This window comes from Crocodylus porosus, unplaced genomic scaffold, assembly GCF_001723895.1.
Source record: "Crocodylus porosus isolate Cpor-Errol unplaced genomic scaffold, CroPor_comp1, whole genome shotgun sequence".
Classification (NCBI taxonomy): Eukaryota; Metazoa; Chordata; order Crocodylia; family Crocodylidae; genus Crocodylus; species Crocodylus porosus.
Genome location: NW_017728943.1, coordinates 97,544,101 through 97,565,360, shown reverse-complemented (window position 1 = coordinate 97,565,360; position 21,260 = coordinate 97,544,101). Strand labels below are relative to the sequence as shown.

Below are 21,260 nucleotides of genomic sequence, written 5' to 3'. Positions count from 1 at the left end.
ACCAGTATCTTTTAAGGTACTAAATCAGAACTTCCAACTCGTTTTCACTTATAACGTATATCAAGATTTCTCAATTTATATATTAAATGCATATCTGACCCTATCTCAAAGGCTCAGAGCAGCTTACAATAAGCAAGTAGCCCACAGACAGGATTCCCCAAACAACACTCCAAAACAAAGAACTCCAACTTCCCTCCCCCCCCACAACCACCACCTCCCTACCCACAGCCCCACAAACAAACTCTCCCCCACTAATTTTAGCCCCAACTCTCCCAACTACCACTCACAAAGGTATAAGAATCTCTTTCTCCATGCACATACTACCTAGCCCCACAGCATGCCAGAGGCTAAATACTGTGCTTTGTTCATGCATATCCCCCACATGAATAAAAACAATGACATCCCAAAAAAAGAAAGAAAGAAAAAAGGAGAATGGTGCTTTAGCCTGACAATAGTTCCTGGAACACACAGACACCCAAAATTGATTTTCTCTGTAATAACATGAGGGCATTCGTTTGCTAAAGAAACATACAGAAATTTTGAGTTTTCTCCCTTTGCAGACCTTAATATACTGTGCATAATCATACTATCATGGATATGACTGCAATTAAATGATTTCTAAATAAGTCAGTGATACACTTGCTAATAGCAAATTTGTTATTGCTCTGGTTTAAAATAATGGTTCTTCAAATTAAGCTCACATTAACAAGATGAAAGCAAACAAATCCCAAATGGATCTTACACTAGAATTGAACATATTCACAGTGAAAACTAATTGTTCTAAAACTTTCCTTTCAAGTATTGATCACAGAACTATATGCTGCCGGAAGACTTATTTCATTGATTCTACCTGCTTTCAGCATAATCTTACACACACACACACTACCCAAGTCTAAATACTGCACATGCCTCAAATGATTGAAAATACCTTTTACGTCAGTGTTTCCCAACCAGTGTGCAGCAGCACAAAAGTGTTCCGTCAGAAATGAACAGATATGCCGTGGAATTTTGCCAGGACAATGAGCTACAATAGGTATGAGGATGGGGAATACCTTAACAGGCGTGCCGCACAAAAATGTTATTAATGTAAGTGTGCCTTGGGCTAGAAAAGGTCAGGAAACGCTGTTTCAAGCTAGCTGCATTCAAATCCTAAAGTTACCACTTCATCCTTTGACAGTCTTGCAGTCCTCACATGACACTACATCTCAGATACTGTAGAATCTGCCACAGCAGAATATTGAGCTTCAAATGCGAAGGACCTGATGATTCTTGGTAAGTGATAGCAACAGCTTTGTTTAGACATTTGGGCTATTTTCAGTCATTTAGGATACATGGACACTCAATTTCCTGTCCTCTCAAAAAGGGAACAGCAAAGCCAAATCTCCGAGGTGGCTTAAAAAGATCAACCTCCGAACTTATTATCAGTGAAAAATGTTACCTTCTACATTACTTTTAATAATGCACATTCCAAATTTATGAACTTGCTTAAATCTTTAACAGAAAGGGAAGAATTTAGGAGACAATCCAAAAGGACATCTGAGAATCTACAGAGGGTCTTAAACTTTAAAAATGCTGTAACTCCAAAGGGCAAAATGATAAAGCTGAATCTTTTCCATGTTATAATTAATCAGACGTTAAAGAATTTGTTCACTTAAGAAAAGAACAAGAGTTGAGAATGTGAAAGGAAAAAAATTTTCAGTTTTAGAATAAAAGAAACATGCAATTTTAGTAAGAAAGTCTTAATTTCAACGAAACAAGTGCAATTCACACAGGTGGGTTATCACCTTAAAATGTACGTTCTTCATAAATTAATCAGTGCTGCACCTCACAGACATGAGCATTACAAAAAATAATAATAAACATTTTTAAAAAAAAAATCAAATTTGCTATTTATTAGCTCCTTCTGTTCACATGAGTGAACAATACAGTCCCTCTGTTCTACTGGAGTATGATCAGATAATAGCAGGCATTTGAAAACAGGTATGTGCAGGAAGTGACTCAACAGGAATATCTCAGGTCTTGGCAAATTTACTTTTGTTTCAGTGTAGGATTTTCTATACAAATCTTCACTCTTCAGGGAATTTTGAAGCAATGACAGGTCAGCAATGGAGATGTTAAGTAAAAGATTTTGTGCAACTACAAAACTACAAGACTCACAACAAGCAAACTAACTTCTAGAGGAGATGGAGGGAACACACTTCAAATGCCAGCATGATTTCAGTGGAATAATTAATCTAAATTGCCCACTGTGGCAATCTATCATAACTATCACAATTTTCTGTACATTGTATTATCGAAAGGCATATTGCTTGGAGACAGGGTTTTTTGGCCCTATGGCCAGAAGAAAGCAAGACTAGTGTTTTTATAAAATACCTTGGTACACAATGGTGAAAGGAGGGAGGGAGAAGGTACATTTCACATGACACTGGAAATACTTTAGGGAGAAATCTATGATGGAAGAGTCTCCCTTTATTCTCATCAAAATGAAGAATGCAAGCTTGGCCAAGAAGGACTGAAGTTTCTGTAGTATTCTGGTTGAATGACACCAGAAAGAGTGTTTTTGAATGAAAGGCAGGTAAGACAAATGAGCACTAAAAGGTTTTTGAATGCTTTGTATCCATCCTCACTGTTCTAGAGGCGTTTCTTGTTGATCCTTCAGCACTCATCCATACTGCTGTGCTGCTAGTATAGACCACATGACGAAAACAGGAGCGTAAAGACCAAAACTTCAGAAACAGCTGGGGTTTACAATACAGCAAAGGTACCCCAGGCCTAGAAAGGCTCCAAAGACAAGGCAGGAAAGATATCTTTCCCCTTCCCTGGGGCCTTTAATCTTCACATAACTAGCAAGGATACCATGTTATCAACCCATCTAAGAAAGACAATTGACCGTGGCAAACCAATATAACCTAAAAAGTGTCAGAAAAACCTTTCAGCGTAGTGTTTATATTGCCCACATGAAGAAATTTTTCTCAACTGTCTTAGCCAGCAGAGATGATCAGAGAAAGAAAGAACAAGCAGTTTCACCTCTTATGAAAGAGATCAGTTGCCTGCACTAAAGGGAAGCATCCAGGAAATATGTATTTTTGCCATCTGATTAGATCATCTTTTTAAGGGCACCTTGGGAAACTGCTCTGAAACAAGCACTCTATTTGTTTAAAAAGAATATCCTATATTTGGAAATGGTTTATTCCAAATCAGAAAGTTTTTGAAGATTCCTGCCATTTTCCTTCTGCTTTATAACTGGCTGCTTGTCTATGCAAATCAAAAAGAACATTGCACCAGATGTGTGCATATTTAAACTCGATCTGCACACCTTGACATTCTTTGAAATATTAATATGCATCTGAGGATGCACTCAGTTCAGTGGCTGCTAATCTCCTTTGGGAAAAAATTTCTCCTAATTACTCTGGGCCAACAATTTTTAATTGGTTCAGGCTAGGGCCCTATTAAACAATTTGATTCTTACTCTACACTTTTCTATAGTAACACAATGGCATAAAAAGGGAATTAGTTACATGAAAAAGCAACATCGGAAAAGCACTGAAGACATAAGACAAATAATCTAACCAAACCAACAGCAGTATCATGGTTTTCCCCCTGCTCCCACCATTTTATATTTGCACTCTGCCTGATTTCCCCTCTTTCCTCCTTCTGGCTGGGCCTGAAAATCATAGTTACTTAATGACTGATCTCTGAAATTCCCTCAGTTAGTGCTCCCCATTACACATCAGTGTCCCATTCCTCCAGATGCATCAATTCATGCTGCATTGCCCTTCACCCACTTGTGCCTGACAACTCTTTACCCAAAACTAATCCATTTAAACTGCTCCCCTTTTGACTAAATGCTCAGAAACACAGTTTTTCCTTATGGACCCCAAAAGAAAAATAGAAGTTGTAGACAAGGAGTCCTTGCCAGTTTGGGGTCCAGCAAAGTTGCGTCCACTGCCAGCTACCTAAGCAAAATGATTTCTATTCACTCTTGTGTCAACATGACCTCATGAGGTTGACACATGCAGAGCCCTTCTTTACACACGGGGAAAAGGTTCTGTGAGTACACGTGCTCGCAGGAGAAACAGACCCTTTCCTGGGCGAGGGGGGCATGCGATGTCAATAAAGCCCAAACACTTGTTGCTGACATGGTTGGTCTCATGCCTTGTGCTTTCTAGCCCAAAAGACCAGGCATCCTTTGGTGTCGCCACAACACCAACAATTGAACTTCTCTCCCCATTGAAGTAGTGATTTCAGCAGTAGAACTGTCTCCCTACAGGCTTAGGAAAACATCACTACATTCAGTTCATGTTTGGAAGATTCACAGTCATCGATATTAGAAATATTAAGGCTTTTTTGTTGTTAAATCACAGCTCAATCTCTGCAGAAGTCGATGGCACTCACCTAACAAAGAGTCCTGCTCCTGCTGGGCAGGTGGATTTTTCATGCCCTGGATGTGTCTGTATAACGTGAATAAAACAGACACACCTCAATATCAGTTTAGTCAATACCCCTGACTGATAGGCATGCACAGTTTACTTAGAGGAGCTCTCATATTAGGAGTACTAAAAGCTGCAAGAGATTGATAAGTAAATCAAGTAAATCCTGAAATATTAAACAAAGACGAAGGTCTCATGCAGTGCCACAGGCAGGTCTCTCTCAGAACAGTTTAACTTTTCTCTTAGAGCACCTCAAATCTGAATATTTTAAATATGGTTTGTGCTAGTGTGCTATTCCAAAGCATGAAAAACTATAGCTGTAGTGCTTGACAGTCATTTAAATAGTAACCATTATTTCCCCTATCCAGATTTCCAAAAGAAAAAGACATAGCGTATCATTTTTGAATAACTGTGACATAAGTGCTATGTATTTTGCGATTTCGCACCATAAGGCAGCCAGCCTGCGAGAGTCTGAATAACCTACAATGGAAAGATAGTTAATTTATAATTTATGCCAAATACACCCTTTGTCACTTGCTACTTGGGACATTCTGGGCATATTGCAGGATTACCTGATATTTTAAATGCTTTATAATTCACTTTTCAACGTATTTCATCTATATAAAGCTGTCAAGAAAAAAGTGAAAATGTTACAAAAGGAGGAACTGGCATGGCTAAGCCCTAAAAAGAACGCAGGATAGTTAGTCTATAAGGTGCAAAACTAAATCAAACATTCATAACATAAGCTTTTGTAAGCAGCAGCTTGAAGTCTTGGGTCCAGGGAAACTGCATAATTCAGCAAGTAATCTTGCAAACAAGGGAATCCAGTAATTCAAGACCAGACAGGTCTGCAATTATTTTCTTAAGCAAAACAAGGAAGGTAATTCCAGATGCATCTAATGAGAAGTCCTCTCTGACAAATGCTTGCTGCTCTCAAAACAGCATGGTAACAGATTTGCCATTTTGTGATTAAGGAGAATCTCAATGCCACTGATTTCACTAATTTAATACCATCACCGTTCTCTGTTTTCAACCCAATTCAATACAGAATAAATTTCTTCCTTATCACTGCTGCTTTCTGAAAGAACAGATACATGCACCTAGGTTTTCACAGCTGCAATGCATGAATTTAAAAGAACAGTTGAACTACCAGCTCTCAATCTAATCACAGATGTCGTTAGAATCTAGTCCTAAGCATTCAAAACTGACAGAGCACCAAGTCTCTTGGGATTAGCTTTACTGACCCAGTCTAACACCAAAATGAAAAATAGTTGATACTAATGAGATGTAAACCTAAATTTTCTGGGCAACCCAACAGCAAGAAGGGTAATTGCATTGTCCACTCTCTGAAATGCCGAGTTAATATTGGATCTGAGCTATGTAGGAGTTTGTTCTAATGAGAGAATATACATCTGGTATTTGTACTAGTCCCTCTACTACAGGTGTGCAAAATGGGCCGTATGCGATTCAGATTCAGCTTCAGCCCAAATCGGGGACAGTGATTCCATTCATTGATTTGGATCACTCTCCCCATTCAGCTGAATCTGAAACTGAAGATTCAATGCAGATTCAGAGAATCAGCGATTCAGACACAGACACAGCTTTAAATGTCTTTTCTACATACGTCAAGGTACCAGGCAACTTGTGAATGCTGAGATGCTGGGGCAGATGGAGCGTTCCACAGGAGCACAGGGGACCCCCCAGCGCACTCAGCGGCAAACCCAGAAGTACTTCTGTTCCGCTTCTGGGTCTGCTGCCAAGCAGGCTGGGGGGCCCCCTGTGCTCCCCAGCTTGGCAAAAAAAATAGTCATCTTTCTGAATCTCTCCAAATTGATTTGGAGGGTTCTGATTCAATTTGGAGAGATTAAAGGGTCTTTTGATTTGTTTTGGATCCAGAGTCAGCCACTGAATTGGGCCAAAACTCTGCCGAATCAAATCAGCAACTGAAGCTTCGTACAGTCTTATCCTCTACCACTGAAGAGAATTGATTCCTATTAAGGTTATTGTTCAAAGCAACCCATTTCTGAAGCACCATTATACTGATTCATAAAATAAATAACGGTGATTGCCTTCCCACACAAAGGGCAGCTAGAAAATGCTGTTGAATACAGTACTTCTGTTTTAAAGTTTGAGTCAACTTACCTGTATTATTATGTTTTACAATGGTTAGTATCACTGGATGGCTTTGAAGAATTAAAAAAGTATAGTGGAATACTGAATATTCAAAAACACTATTTTACTCTCATGCCAAATGTGCCAACAGTCAATTAAAAAGCACTATTAATGCATTGGACAAGAGAACTCTGATATATACTACCAATGTACTGGCCATTAAAAGAGTTTCTCTTGAGAGAAGCTCTTCCAAACAAACTGCAGGTTGAAGAATTCTTTATTAAGGAAGAGGTAGGTACAAGGAAAAGGTAATATACTATAGTAAATGAAGCAGATGGGGGGGGAACTTAGGGGAAAAATGACAACTAAAAGGGCCCTTGATTCCAAGCCCACAAAGATCTATACCACATGACCTTAGGTTTTTAATTGTTTCTTGTAGCTACAAACTAGCTAACAATCAGAAATGAATTTAAAAAACCCCAATAACCTGCACGCAAGGAAAGAAAACCTTTCCTGGGGCAATGAACTACTAAGAAAAGCCGCATAAACCCGCTATTTTTCAAAGCTAAAATTGACTCAAAATCAACTATACAGTTGCATTTACAAGTTAAAGACTTCTATGTCTTAACACCACTGTAATTCCAAAATTCTTAGCTGCTATCCAAAATGAAAGCATATCAGTTATGACAGGTGCTGCTTGTAGCCATGAAACGCAGACCCACCTGCTCTAATACTGCCAAATCCAACTTTTCCAAATATCGCATCTCAATTTAACAAACTGGGCATGTGCAACAGGATCCTTATATATTCTATTAGCTAAACAGGAATTTTACAGGATAGGACAATTATTAAAGCACCAAAAATGACCAATGGCCTTCTGATAACCAAGGCCAAACAACATCAGATGAAGACCTGCTGACAGCAGCAACTTTCCCATTCCTCAAAAAAGGCACAACAGTTAACTGAAAGTGTTCTCCTTATCAAATACCTCCTAGTTACAGGAAGAATAAATTTTATAGCAATCTATGCACTTGTTTGAAATCCAGAGTTCATAGCACACAATCATAACTCCTCCTTTGAACAACAATGGTATTGAGATCTACAAGATGAAGATATAAAAAGTAGTGCTGCTTGAATAAAACCTCCAACTTTCACCCTGTAGCACGTTTGATAACATTTACTTTGAAGAGGCAGAGAATTTTTTCATAAAGAAAATCTTAAGATCATCTGTATTCAAACTCAAGAGGACAACTTAAAAGGAGTTTAAAAACTGCAAAACACTTTTGAAGTAAATTCAATACCTGTCAAAGGCCAACATACCAATTCCCAAAGGGGACCATAGAAAACAAGTCTTCCATGGCTGAAATGCTAGCCATCTTCCAAATCCTATCCAAACCTGAATGCGAGCATTTCTTCACCCCAACATACTGGTAACTAAGAACTGGATCCCACAGCCTTGTTTCTCTGACCTACCTAATGTTGTCTGAAGATACATTTTATGTAAGAGATCACCAAGACATTCCAGTAGACCAACAATACAGGTTTAACAAAGACTGCTAAAAATTAAAAATCAGAATCCTCAATTATAACTTGTTCCTCAGGATATTGGTCGTTTTGGTGAGGAATTCAGTGGAATCGGATGGAAACTGGAGGCATCAAGGAAAGGAGAGAAGTGACATGGCTTTTACAGCTGTGACCCTTGTATGCTGATTTTGCCAGCACAGGATGAGATCTCAACTGACCTCTGTCTTATTTTCTTGGTCAGATATAATAATATAGCAATCAGAGTCCAAATGATGCATGAAGACTATGAAAGGCTCATAAGAGTGTTTTGATCTTCCTCAGCCCCGTTGATCTGAAGCATCTACAAGATGTACAAGAAGTTTAAAAAGATGACAGCTGAGAACCCTTAGCACACAGAGGGGATCTGTTGAAACTACAACAAAGCAGGAATCTTGATAACTGGCTTAAAAGATTTCAGGAAACTTTTGTTTATTCTGTCAGTTTCTTCTAACTGTTTTACTACAAAAACAAATTAAAGCCTTCATATTTTTCCATTGATACCACACTAAGCACATAAAACAAAGATTATATAACGAGTTAATAAAAGTCTTGTTAAGAAGCCAGAAGCAATAAGAAAAACTAGATCTGGACAAGTGAAGTAATTAATTACTGTCCTCTGATGTGCAATTAAGAATCCTAAGTGCACAGAGTAACTGATGCATCTAGCACCAGGGGAAAGTGTTCTTTTAAGCAAGGTTGTCGAATAAGAAATCACTGTTATTTTTCCTGAATGAAAATTGGTGTTTCATCTCCTTTTTTTGGTAAATGTCATGAAACTTCATTGTGTTCAGTATTTCACTCTAAAGAGTGTCTACAATTACTCAAACACAGTATCTGGTACAACTGGCTTGAGAGCCAGGGAAAGAATTTATCAATGAAGTGGGCTAATTTCTTTTGTTGCCTGGTGAGGTTTAAAAGGAAGTGAAGGAAGGAAAGAGGTTCTTCTGAAACTATATACAAGAAGTTTTTTTCCACGCTGCAAGTCACTAACAGGCTACACCTGTATGTTAAAAAAAAAAAATCTAAATTTAATTCATTACAATGACCTTCAAAACCACCAGTACTGAAACTTTAGGAGATGCAAAATTCTATATTCAATTATTTTTTAAAATACACAAGTGTATTTTAGAAGCAAATTTAGAGAAAGTAAATCACTAGCTAAAAGCTCAAGTTACCTCACATTCCATCCACAGTAGTGTACCAAGTATAGGACTTCTCCACCTTCGATATCGGAATCTTTAATACTAGCTTCATACATTTTCTGATTTTTCCCTCGTCCGTACCGCACTTGGACTTTCATGCCTGGTGGATAGCATTCAAACTCTTCCTCCTCATTGTTATTGTTGTCTTCTTCCTCTTCTTCTTCTTCCTCCTCCTCCTCCTCCTCCTCCTCCTCTGCTTCTTCTTCATCTTCATCTTCTTCCTTATTTGTGTCATCTCTTGAAAGGTTTAAAAAATTGTAGAGTTAATAAATGATACTTCATATGCTTTTTCACTTCCAAACCACATATACTGATAAATATTGTGGATGCATTAGAGACTGGAAACAGCAGGCTCCATATATGTGAAACAGCTTTTTGCAAGTATTACCAGCTAAATAGGATATAGCAAAACACATAGAGAATCCAGTGACAGTAAGATTAAAAGCATGACTTGGGATAGAGGGGGAAAAAATCATTCATGTAAGATTTGCAATTGTACTCTATGCTATGAAGATTATTAGTCTGTTTAATGTTCTGATCTTTTATCATTCAAAACTAAGATTTTCTAGAATCCTTTAATGCAGTCCCTTTAGCTAACATACTTATTTTTTAAATCTCAAATTAATCTCCTAAAACAGAGTGAAGCATTCTTAACATTAATTTTTCAAGATACAAATTTTACAAACAGCTAGCCTGAGACCTGCTACCAGATAAAGCTTGGTGCTCCATTAAAACCAATTGCCTCACAATTCCAATGCAAGTATATTTTGAAGAAATAGATTTAAAGAAAGTTTTGCGCCACGGATGTTATAAAAGAACATTTAAAAGGATCAGATTCATAGTTCCACTATTCCTTCCCAGTTATGCTAAAGATCTTAAATAAAAAAAATAAAAATCAATCACTCAAATCCAAGACTTATAAATGCATAAATGCAAACACTGATGCCTGAACTTTCTAAAGTAGGATTTATGACTTCAGGTGCATTTTTAAGAACTCAGGCAAATTTGCAGAGGCATTAAGAACCCATAATTCCTAACAATTTCAGTCAATGGCTGGTGTGGGGTGTTTAGGATCTCTGAGAATTGGTCCTAATTTTCTGAAGATATGTGCAAAATTACAGAGGCTATTTCAACAAAAAATCTGGATTTTAATTTTGAGGTCATGATCTTCTTACAAGTTAGACTATCCCGATTACCTGCATACAACCAAAAACACTTCCATGCTGCCTGTAGAGTTCTTAATAATGAAGAGCTGACTAAACATTTAAAACCTGAGGACTAGAAGGTGTGAAAACGGGAGAGAAGGAGACTGCTACTACCTACCAGCCTTTTATTCCACTTTGATTTTTAAAATGCATTACAATCACAAGAGTCTATATCAAACACCTACTTTTTCCAGACACCTATGCAACAGAAAATATTCATTTAGCACAGCCACTTCCTCTCTTGGAAAGGATCAAACAACATTTTACAGTTAATGAGCCAAATGCATTGAGTAGAAATCAAATCACACTTATTTAATTAGCTGCCAAGAGACTTGCAAACAGCAGGCCAATTCATCTCTAGTACAACTACAGAATCTAACAGAATTACACCAGGAATGGAGGCAGCTGGCTACATGTACATGCCTACACCACCAAAAAAATATGAGAACCCCCAATGCCAATGTATTAGGTTTTCAAACACCACAAGATAAGTCTATCAAAAGCAATATTACACAGATTAAAAATACAGGGGACTCTCTTTAACAAACATTTATATCCTTTAAGGACACAAGTATCTAATTAATGATATAATTAACGGAAATTTCAAGCCATCTAGTTTGTTAGCATAATTAAAAACCAACAAAGGAATTAAAACTAGAATACAAAGGCACAGCTAACTCCATAAAGCTCTTTTTGCCTCTACTCTCTTCCATGTAGCCAAATCCTTAACCCAAGGAATCAGTGATAAGACTTTCAGAAAATTCACTGGGATCAGTATGCGGGCCATATCGCTTGATAGCAGGAGCCCAGACCTTTCTCTAATTCAGGAGCTCCACTGTCAGTACTCCTACATTACAACAGAAAAAGAGCAATGAGAACAAAACCATCACATGGTACAGAAGGTGGAGTTAGGCTGTTGAAAGAGCAAGGCATACCTGAGTGCTCTCACTGCTTGGAAGATTTTATTAGCAATTTTAAGAAAAAACCTCCAAACTTAATTGGAGAGAATATTTTTTTTTGAAACCTGACAGCAGAATCCTTAACGATGTCTACAAGAGAAAAGCACGCCTGAAAAGAAGCATGACTTCGCCGAAGTCTGTTCAATTATGGTGCAGCCGACTGTGAAGCAACCAGGAAGCCTGGACTACTTTGGGGTCTCTTCTGCTACCACACATCACGCAGAGGTAGTTTTCTTGGAACATCAATGGATTTTCTACATAGACTCTAGAACAGTCTATTGGGACTGAAGGAGAGGTCTGAAATCCTCATTGTAAAGTTGAGTAAACTTGGATGGTTGGAAGTAGGCAATGTGAAGAGCAGTCTGTAACAGGTGGAGGGAAATGCCAGGAAGTGTAAGAAGATGGCAGCAGAGATGGTTGCAGTTAAAAAAGATGCAGTGAGAAGTGGCCTGGTCAATGATCACAGGTTGGAAATTCTAGAAAACTAAACCAAAGCCAAGAGTATTTCTATTTTGGGAGTAGAAAACTGCAAGGTAATATCCCTGTACAATCTCAGTGAAAGGAAAAGCATGTTCCAGGAGTTGCAAGGGAGGAGAGAATCTTTTACAAAGGCCATAATATCCTCTTTCAAGACCTCAAACCCAGCCATGCTGATGTAGAGAAAGGGATTGAATGATGCAAAGCAGAAGTTCTTAGAGAAACTGCAGCTGCGGCAATCCAGTGTGCATTGTAGAAATCTCAGTTCGACCACGTATGTATGGATATGAATACCGATGTTCTTGTACTGCTGTTTAGTCAAAATAATGAAAAAGGAAAACAAGCAAGCATTCTGGCAACAGACAATAATAATCAACTTAAAAACATAACCCCCCCCTAAAAAACAGCATTAAATCACAAAGCTTCAGGTACTTGAAAGGCCGCTCCTTTACTTAAGCAAAACAAATGAGACACAAAAGTAGGGTGCATTTGTGCTATAAAGGTAGACAATAGGGCACTACCATAACTGTGTTCCACCAACCAATGAAGTACTAGGGAGCTGGATGGAAGGATAGGGTTGCATTATTAATTATAAAACCAGCAAAGGTAACAGCAGGCCTCCATGGAAGGAAAGCTTCAGCCTGGAGAAACAGAACATCTTAATTGGCTTCCTTCTACAGCAGTAAAGTGATACTTGTTACCTCACATCTGTACAACCTTCTAATTCCAAACCAAAAAAATAAAGATGCAAGTCCTTATTTGTTGTCTGGGCGTTACCAATTTTATATTATGGTAGTGCCTACTTGCCACCCAAGTCAGTATCCCTTGTGTTATGCACTATATAAAATGATATAAGGGAGCATTTAAATAATAAAAGAAAATCTATTAACACACACCCACACACATATTTCCCCCGGTCCCAAACAAGTTAAGGGCTTATAAAACTAAAACCTATCTTGAATTACATTGGTGATGACAACAACAATGATGACGACCACAAAAAGGAAGCCACTACAAATCAAGGAGTGGAATGTACCTGTTGTTTAACACACAATTATGCAAGTATGATCTTCATTCTACACTAATGAAGTTTTAAAATGGTTTTCATGTGTGGGAAGAACAGAATATTACAATAATCCAAACCTCAAGTGACAGAGGCAAGGATCATTGTATCCAGGTCTGTAATACAGCCAACAACAGTAGAATTAGCAAGGACCGAATTTTCTATCTGGCTAGCCAGAAGTGAAGTCCTGAACATCAGCATGACTGGTAGGTTGTATGCCAGCGTTAAAAAGGGTGGGGGGATCCTACAAATGATGATGAAGGTTGTGGAATGACCTTTGGCAATTCTCCCAGTTACTTCCACCAACCCATGTGCATTACCTCGGTCTTACCCCAATACTTCATTCCAATATATAGCTTCAGTCATAAGCCTTTGCCATAAGCCTCAGGTACGGTTTAGGTTGCAGCTTGAAACTTATAATTAGAATCTGGTGCACAAACTCCCATTATGCACAAGGGGATGCAACCTGCACTAGGCCCAGTCTTTGTAAGGTACCTGCCCACAGTGCCCCAATACAGCTAGACAAGATGGGCCACTGAGAATGTGGACATGTTCACCACACTCACCCCCAAGATTGCACAGGAAGTTCCCCAAGGAAGCAACTGTTCCATAAGCTCCTACCTATGACATGCATGGCATAAAGCAGTAAGGGGTAGTGCTCCCCTTACTCTGGTACACAACCTGGATTTCAATCTGTAATCCTGCATTAGAAAACGTAACAATTACGAGACAGCATTTCATTTATCATGGAGGTGGAAAGCATCTCTCCTTACACTTTACAGCAGACAGAGGTAAGAAAAAAAATCTTTATTTTAAAGGGAGGATTTTAAAACAACTGAAGCAAGGTTTTATCAGCTATTTGTTCAATTAAATTATTACAATTAATTGAACCATTACCATTAACAGAAAGAAACTCTAGTATAATTGCCACTTAAAGTTAAGCAATTAGCTTCTATTTTTACTTTTTCCCTTCTCTCCTTTCCTCTAACTTAAGACAATTTTTTTTTAATTCAGTTTCCCCATATTGGGTCCCTTCCTTATCTCCTAGTTTTATTTCTTCCTGGCCTGGATTACTACACAGGCACTGTACACATTTCTAGGGTCCCAGGTCCTGGAACTACATGAGGACAACAATCTCAGCATTTTAGGGTGCTTTTTTTCTTTTTAAGTAAAAAATATTAAATAAAAAGTATATTTCTGGCCTTTAGGGACACAAAAGCCAGACAAGACTTCCATCTAACTGGTATATCGACATCTACCTTTGTCTGCAAAAAATATCTCCACCCCATGAGACATTCATTCCAGACCCACTATTTCTTGGGAGCAGAAAGGAATCAGCAATATTAATTGACATCAGAAGCTTCCGTGTGGCAGGAGAGAAGAACAGAGAATTCCCAATTCACCCACATAGATCCACCTTGCTGCTGGCTCCTGAAGGGAGCAGGGTCCCAGACTCAAGGAAAAGGGGAAAATAAGACGACCCCATACTACTGTTCCCAATCATGCACCCAGTTAAACACTGCAAATTCTAAAAACATTATGAAACAAGTCCTTAGATGGGCAAGAAGTGGTTCAGGGGCAAATGGCTATGCAGTGTTTCACTCACAGGTCACAAGTTTAAATTCAGATTGAATCAGTAGCAGCAGGTAATTTCTACTACCTAATGACTATTCCAGTTTCCAGACATCAGAAGTCCAAGGGTGCTTAACACTAAGTGCAGTGGTAAAATGTAAGCAAATGCATGTTTGAGCAGTTGAGCGCAAATTAGGTGCATCTATACGTGCAACTAAGGTGAAGAAATAAACTCCAGAGCACTTAGCGCCAGAGTGAACTCCTCCTGGGGGCAGTGTCTATATATGCGCCCAGGACAAAAGAAACTTGAACCAGGGCAGAGTACACCTGCACGTGGGGGGGGGGGTCAGTAGGAGGCATGGGGGGCAGGCAGGGGGGAGAAGAGGTCCCTGGCTCTGGGTGGTGGTGTCAGGTTGCAGAGGGGCTGGCCAGGGCATAAGGGTGCAGAACCTGCAGAGCTGCATGGCAAGGCAGCAGCCAGGAGTCTGGGCCTCACCTGGTCACTGTCCACACATGCATTTCAGCATAGTTAAGTACACTGCCGTAAGATAGTACTGCACCCTAATACTGGTGTACGTGTAAATTGTGATGCTTTACTGTGAAGGTAATCAGTCAATTTCACAGTTAAGCACATGTGTGGATACATCCATTAAGTGACATCCTATAGAACAGATCTATATCCTATAGATATTGCAAAGCTGCTTCCTTTCAGGTGAAAATGATCTAACGTACTAAAAACTTTAATACATCACAACCCTCCAATCATTTGCAACCACTGCAAGTGAATGTATGACTACCCCCCATGTCATAACATTAGATATAGATCATTTCAGAATCTCAGCAGTGGCTAACGTGAAGCCTGAGCTATTCTACCTCAGATGTGCTCCTTCCTAAATCAAGATGAGACACATTAGTAAAGGTAACAAATGAAACTCAGTGTACCTGAACATGGTGTGCCTGTTCTATAGGATTAATAGTTAATTGTCATGCCAAAAGCCATCAGTAGAGTAGTAAGTGAGTTAATTTAATGTTAAATAAAGGCAACATTTGATTGTAGATTCTGTCTGAAGACACTACTATGCAATCATTCCCTTTGGATGCATTCAGGAGAAAACATGCACACCAAAACACAACTTACTTGCCAAAGAGGCAAGTACAAATATGTCTTTTATAAACAGGGATCCAGGTTTTCCATTTCCCATGGGAAAAAGGAAAAACGTGCAAGTTTTCCCTTTTAACTGGGAAAACCACGGATTTTTCATTTTAACAGAAAAAACGTGCAGATTTTCTACTTTTGCAAAGAGCTCTCTACAGGCTGGCACAGTTCCAGCCTGTGCGGGGCTGGGGGGAGCAGGAAGAGGGCAGTCAGGCAGGGGTGCCACATGCACGCGCTCTCACACATGCACATGGCCACCAGGCAGCCTGAAGAGCATCTCCTGCAGGTAAGTCTCGAAAGGGGGAGAGGGTGGGGGAGAGGAAAGGACTGAGGTCCCCAGAAGGAGGGAAGGAGGGAGGGAGCTGAGCAGGGCTGGGGCTGCCGCCTAGCCCAGGCAGTGCGCAGGGCTGGAATGCAGGGCCCGAGCAAGGAATGAGATATAGCTGCAGGTGCCTCATCTGAAAGGCAGAAAGGGGTGGAGCTGGCGCCCCTCTACTGCACGCGCTCCTGGAGGGGCATGTGCCCCCCAGATCTGTGCACAGGGTGGAGGCAGGCTCAGGCTCCCTGCCCTGCTGCATTCCCCCTAGGGCCTCTATAGCCCAGCAGGTGAGACCCAGTGCAACATGGAAAGGCAAGGCCCAGCGGGGAAGCTGTGGCTTGGGAATTAGGGGCCTGGACCTGCATCCTGGTAAGCAAAAAGGCCAGGGGAAGCTCTGATTTTCCATGATAAAAAGCCCAAAATCAAATGCTAAAATGTATAGGTACTTAAAATTTATTTTATTAGGAGTGATTAAGGCACTGGTAGGCTTCCAAACTGCTTTAAAATTGTAAATATCTCAATGAAACATTCTGTTCAACTGATACCTACATATAGTAGCAGTTCATTTTAATTGCAGATTTTTGGTTTTTTAAAATCAGAATTAGCAATTATTTTTTTAAATTAGAGGATTTGAGATTTTTAAACAGAGAAACTAGGATCCCTGTAAATAAGGATGTGCTGATATATCTGACACAAGTTAATTTCTCTGCCTTTATAGCAACACCATAAAATCTCAACAGGTGTTCACACCAACTGTGCAGTGAACAAGATTCGTTGTCCCATTCAAATAAATAATTTATTCTACAAAAAATTAAATGCAACTGCAAAAGACAACTTCCATATATACTGTTCTGGCGGACCCAAAAGCCAGACTAAGGCAACATTCACCCCTTCCTGTAACATTTTAAATGTCCCTGTTGTCATTTCTGATCTACAGACCTTTCTGAAAAATAAAAATATTAGAAAAAAACATTATACCTGTAGAGGAAATGGAGACGCTGGCTTCAGCTGCTCTAAAAAACTATCCTTTATCACATGACAGATGTACTGATGTGCCCCTGATGTACACCCACCACTCGCCATGCTTGTGCAAACAGGGACGCACATGCAGGAGGCAGCAGGGCATACGAGATTTGCCCATCTTTCTGTCTGGCCTTTCACTGCTCGGTTTCATGTATGGAGCTTAACTGTTAATGCGACCCTTATTAAGTGAAAACAATAATCTCCTTAACTCACTTACTGACTTCTGCTTATTGACGTATTAGTCCTAGCCCTTCTCTGCATTCAGAAAAAAGTAAGGGGAAAAGCTAGGTTAAGGTAACTTTTCTTAAAGCCAAAAGAGATTCAAACCCACTGTCCAGAATTCTTCCTCCAGCATTGGCACAATTTGCTAATTTCAGGTCCCAAGAAAATTTATGGTTAAGTGTCAAGCATAGAAGTATGAGGATCAGGAGAGCTCAAAACTAAGAATCGTAAAACATTCTGGTTCAGTATTTGATCATATGTTCCCTTTAACAAGTAAATTTCAGCAAGAAAACAGACACTATTCAAGGGAAAATCCCAACAATTTCAGCCCAACTGAAGTAAGAAGCAACCTGCATATATTATCAAGCAGAGAATACTGAGTATGAACCAGTCCAGAACTCTCACATTTTAATGGTAGATAAAAATAAGCCTAAAAAGCAACAGTCCAAGGGTTCAATATGTTTGCATTAGGTGGCTGAGGCAGCATACTTAGACCAGGAAGAGGGAAATGCAGGAATAAACCATCCTACATCCCACCATTGTAAGCTTTCTTCACTATGCACTAGAAGCATTAGGGAGGACCCAATAGAAATCTCATCAGGCCACTTCAAGTCTAGAGTAACAGTGATATAAATATATACTCTAAGGTAATTCTTACAAATACAGGGACTTCCAATACAAACTCAGACCAATGGTCATGCTACTTAAGTACCTTTTTTCCAGTAGCGACCTATTTCAAATGCCTCAAAGGAAAAGGAGAGAAATCCCTACAGCTAGCAGATATGGAAAAAAAAAACCAACTTTTCTTCCTAACACTGGTTAGAAGCTGACTTTTACCCTGAAACATAAGGTCTTACTATTTGTTCCAAAAATCTTGTTTGATTTTGTTAACTATTTAAATATTCAGTCCTTTTAAAATCCAGCTAAACTCTCAGCCTCAGTCTTGAAGGAGTAAGTTCAATAAGCTAATTGTTAGCCGAAGGAGGGGGAACAAAACTTCTTCTTAGCTTTAAGTTTCCTGCCTTTCAGTTTCATTATCTCCTGCCCCTCACTCACCCCCAAAAGAGAACACTGGACCCTGTTGTTTCAGTAGTACTTTCTGAGCATGGCATCCCTCTATGTTATGTTATGGTCAATGCCAAATACTACAGAGAAAGACAATTATGTAACAATACACGGCATTGGGGGTAGGAAAAGGGGAGGAGGAGACCTGACATGTCTTTTCCTCAACTCCAGTTGGCAGTAAATTTATGCCTTAAAGGTGCAGAATTTCACACTGTTGAAACAAGTGGGAAACCTAATCTTTGGAGAAAGATGAATTTCTAAAGCTTTTTGTCATGGAAGTTTGAAACAGTAAAGGAACAAGGCAATACAAGGAAGAAAAAAAAGTTTCCTTAGTGGGATAACCAATATAGGCATTTTGCATTATCTTTAAAGCTAAAAGCTTGTCCACTTTACAATCAGCTTAAAAAGAACCTTTCAAACACATCACCTATTACCTATACATACTATATGTACACAGAGGAAAGATGTCAGCCTCCTCTGTTGCTTTACTAGCTCTTATCTATCTATGACCATTCTGAGTAGCCTGCACAAGTAAGTAAGACTTGAGAGGGCCAGTATTAGCATGCTACTATACACATCATATTCACCCTCTTTCCTACACTATGATGCTGAACCCAGTCCAGAGGAGACTATAGGGAGGTCAACAGGAAAACTGTTTGAAAGGATTGGATCAAGAACATAAGGAGATGAGTCATAGACTTCCAGCAAAAGTGACCCTTACTACCTGCAGATATCCTAAGATTTGCAAGCTTGGAATGAAATCCTGCCTACCCAAAAATGGAACAGAAGGGTAGAAACTATGCAAGGAGAAACTAGTTTCCGGTCCTTAAAGTAGGCATTTTTTTCCTGCAGAGGAAATAATCTGGTAAATTATCCAGTTACAAATTAAGGTATCAAGTCTTCAAACTGCACCCTGTTATTTTAGACTAGGTCTTTTTCATTCCCAGACTGACATTTTGGAGACAGTCCAAATTCAGTCCTGAATGAAGCAGCATAACTTTTGACTATTCTTTTCCATCATAAAACTGGATACTCAAATAGAGAAAGTAGATTGCATTTTACAGTTTAATTGAGCAAATTATTCATAAAATTATCCTTAAATGTTCTAATAATCAGTTTGTTGCTCTGTCTGGTGAATTAGTCAGCAATAATGTAACATTTAGACAATGCATCATCAATTTCATATGGGCTAAATCCAGCACACTGACCACACCTGTTTCCAGGCCTCAGGAAACCCTTCCATGCTATAATACACTGAGTCTCAATAAAATACAATTTTGCAGCATTCCAGATACTTCTACCTTGCTCCCATCAGCAGTAAAACCACCCAGACTGTCATTTTTGGGGCAGTTCTCACCTTTAAAGGGATCAAAGGCAGGATTTGTGCCCATAGCTATGATTTGAAGATATCTTACTTTTGAACCGGACCTCCCTGGAATCATCTAAGAAAATCTGTCAATAGTACAAACAAACAACGAAGACTCAAAAAAGAAGATCTTTATAGTGTCACTACTTCAGTAGTACTGCTTAATTAATGATTTGTCAAAGCTGCTTCTATAAATTTTCATGCCATAAAATGTCTCCAAAAATAATCTCAGCAGACAAATCTTCTCTCAAGTGCTATACTTTTTACTCTCCCTACATCAGGGTATCAAAACTTTATGGCATCTCATAAACCAGTAGGCAAGATAAAAATAAGTGTTTTCTCCTATATTTGACACAGCATTACTCCCTGCAGTTACAAGAGAAACTAAAGTACCCTTCCCATCCCTCATCTAGGTGACACTAAGCTAAAATGACCACTGGCCTTGGACTACTACTCCTGTACCTCATAAAAGTTTAAGGACAGTTAAGGAAGTCACAGGCATAATTGGGGGAAGTAAGGGAAATTAAGGAAGAAGGAAAAACATATTTCTGGCAGCCTCTTTGTCTTCGTTTTGTTTTTGAAAAACAAAAATTGAAAAAAAAAAATAAATAAATTGCACAGTATCAGAAACAACAGACAGATGTAGATCAGGATAAAGAGTACAGATAGCTATGCAAAATGAATGCTGCTCATCATATTTCTGCAGAAAAAAGCAATCAACTCCCCCCCTCTTGTGTGTTGAGTATATACTTCACACAAAAAACACACTCAAAACAAATTAGAAAATTACAGTTCTCCCAGTTGTTCAAAGAATTCCATCCATCTCATGAGATGCTCTTGAATATCAACCAAGATTTGATATTTGTTGTTTTTAGGATATGAAAAAATTGAAACTAAAACCTCGTGTAGTTCAACTTCCAGCAGACTTGTATGGCATAACTTATATTTTCAGAAGAGATAACAGAAACATTGATGTAAGATAAAAATACAAAACAAAAAACAAAATACATGAAAAAATGCTGCCTCTACCAAGCAAAGCGAAGTTTTTAAATCTTGAATTCCTGAAGTTATCAGAAATTTGTATCAAAGCAATAAGTCATTCAGGCAGATTTTACAAGGATTTTTAAAGCAGAGAAATCAGAGACCTTCATAAAATTAGGGTTTACCTGTAATAAGTTATTCTTAAAGACCACTACCATAAATACCAGGTCTATTCTATTCAATCACAATTGAATAGTATCACCTACTAAGGTAATTATATTTGGGGCTGGCGTAGCCACTGAACTTTAACAGAGGTTAGTAAAATGCTCAAGAGAATTAAGGGCCAAGTAGCACCTGAGAGCACTCTGCAGGCACTTATACCGTAAGGACAAGGGCAGTTAGTCATGGGGATCTAGTAAGGAGTTTTCATTCCATTTTTCCTCCAGCACAGAAATTGACTACTTTCATAAACTATGTCCAGTTCTGTGAGCCCCACTTCAGGAGGGATGTGGACAACATTGAGAGGGTCCAGAGGAGGGCCACCC

At 39.0% G+C, this 21,260-nt stretch overlaps 1 protein-coding gene across 1 annotated transcript in view; it reads right to left on the bottom strand.

The window, feature by feature from the left end:
- Nucleotides 1–21,260, bottom strand: part of ARID4B (AT-rich interaction domain 4B) — a 98,546-nt gene that overhangs the window by 21,664 nt on the left and 55,622 nt on the right. Inside the window, exon 16 of the mRNA XM_019548615.1 lies at nt 9,281–9,544. Coding sequence (XP_019404160.1) covers nt 9,281–9,544 — 264 coding nt within the window. The remainder of the gene's footprint in view (nt 1–9,280; nt 9,545–21,260) is intronic.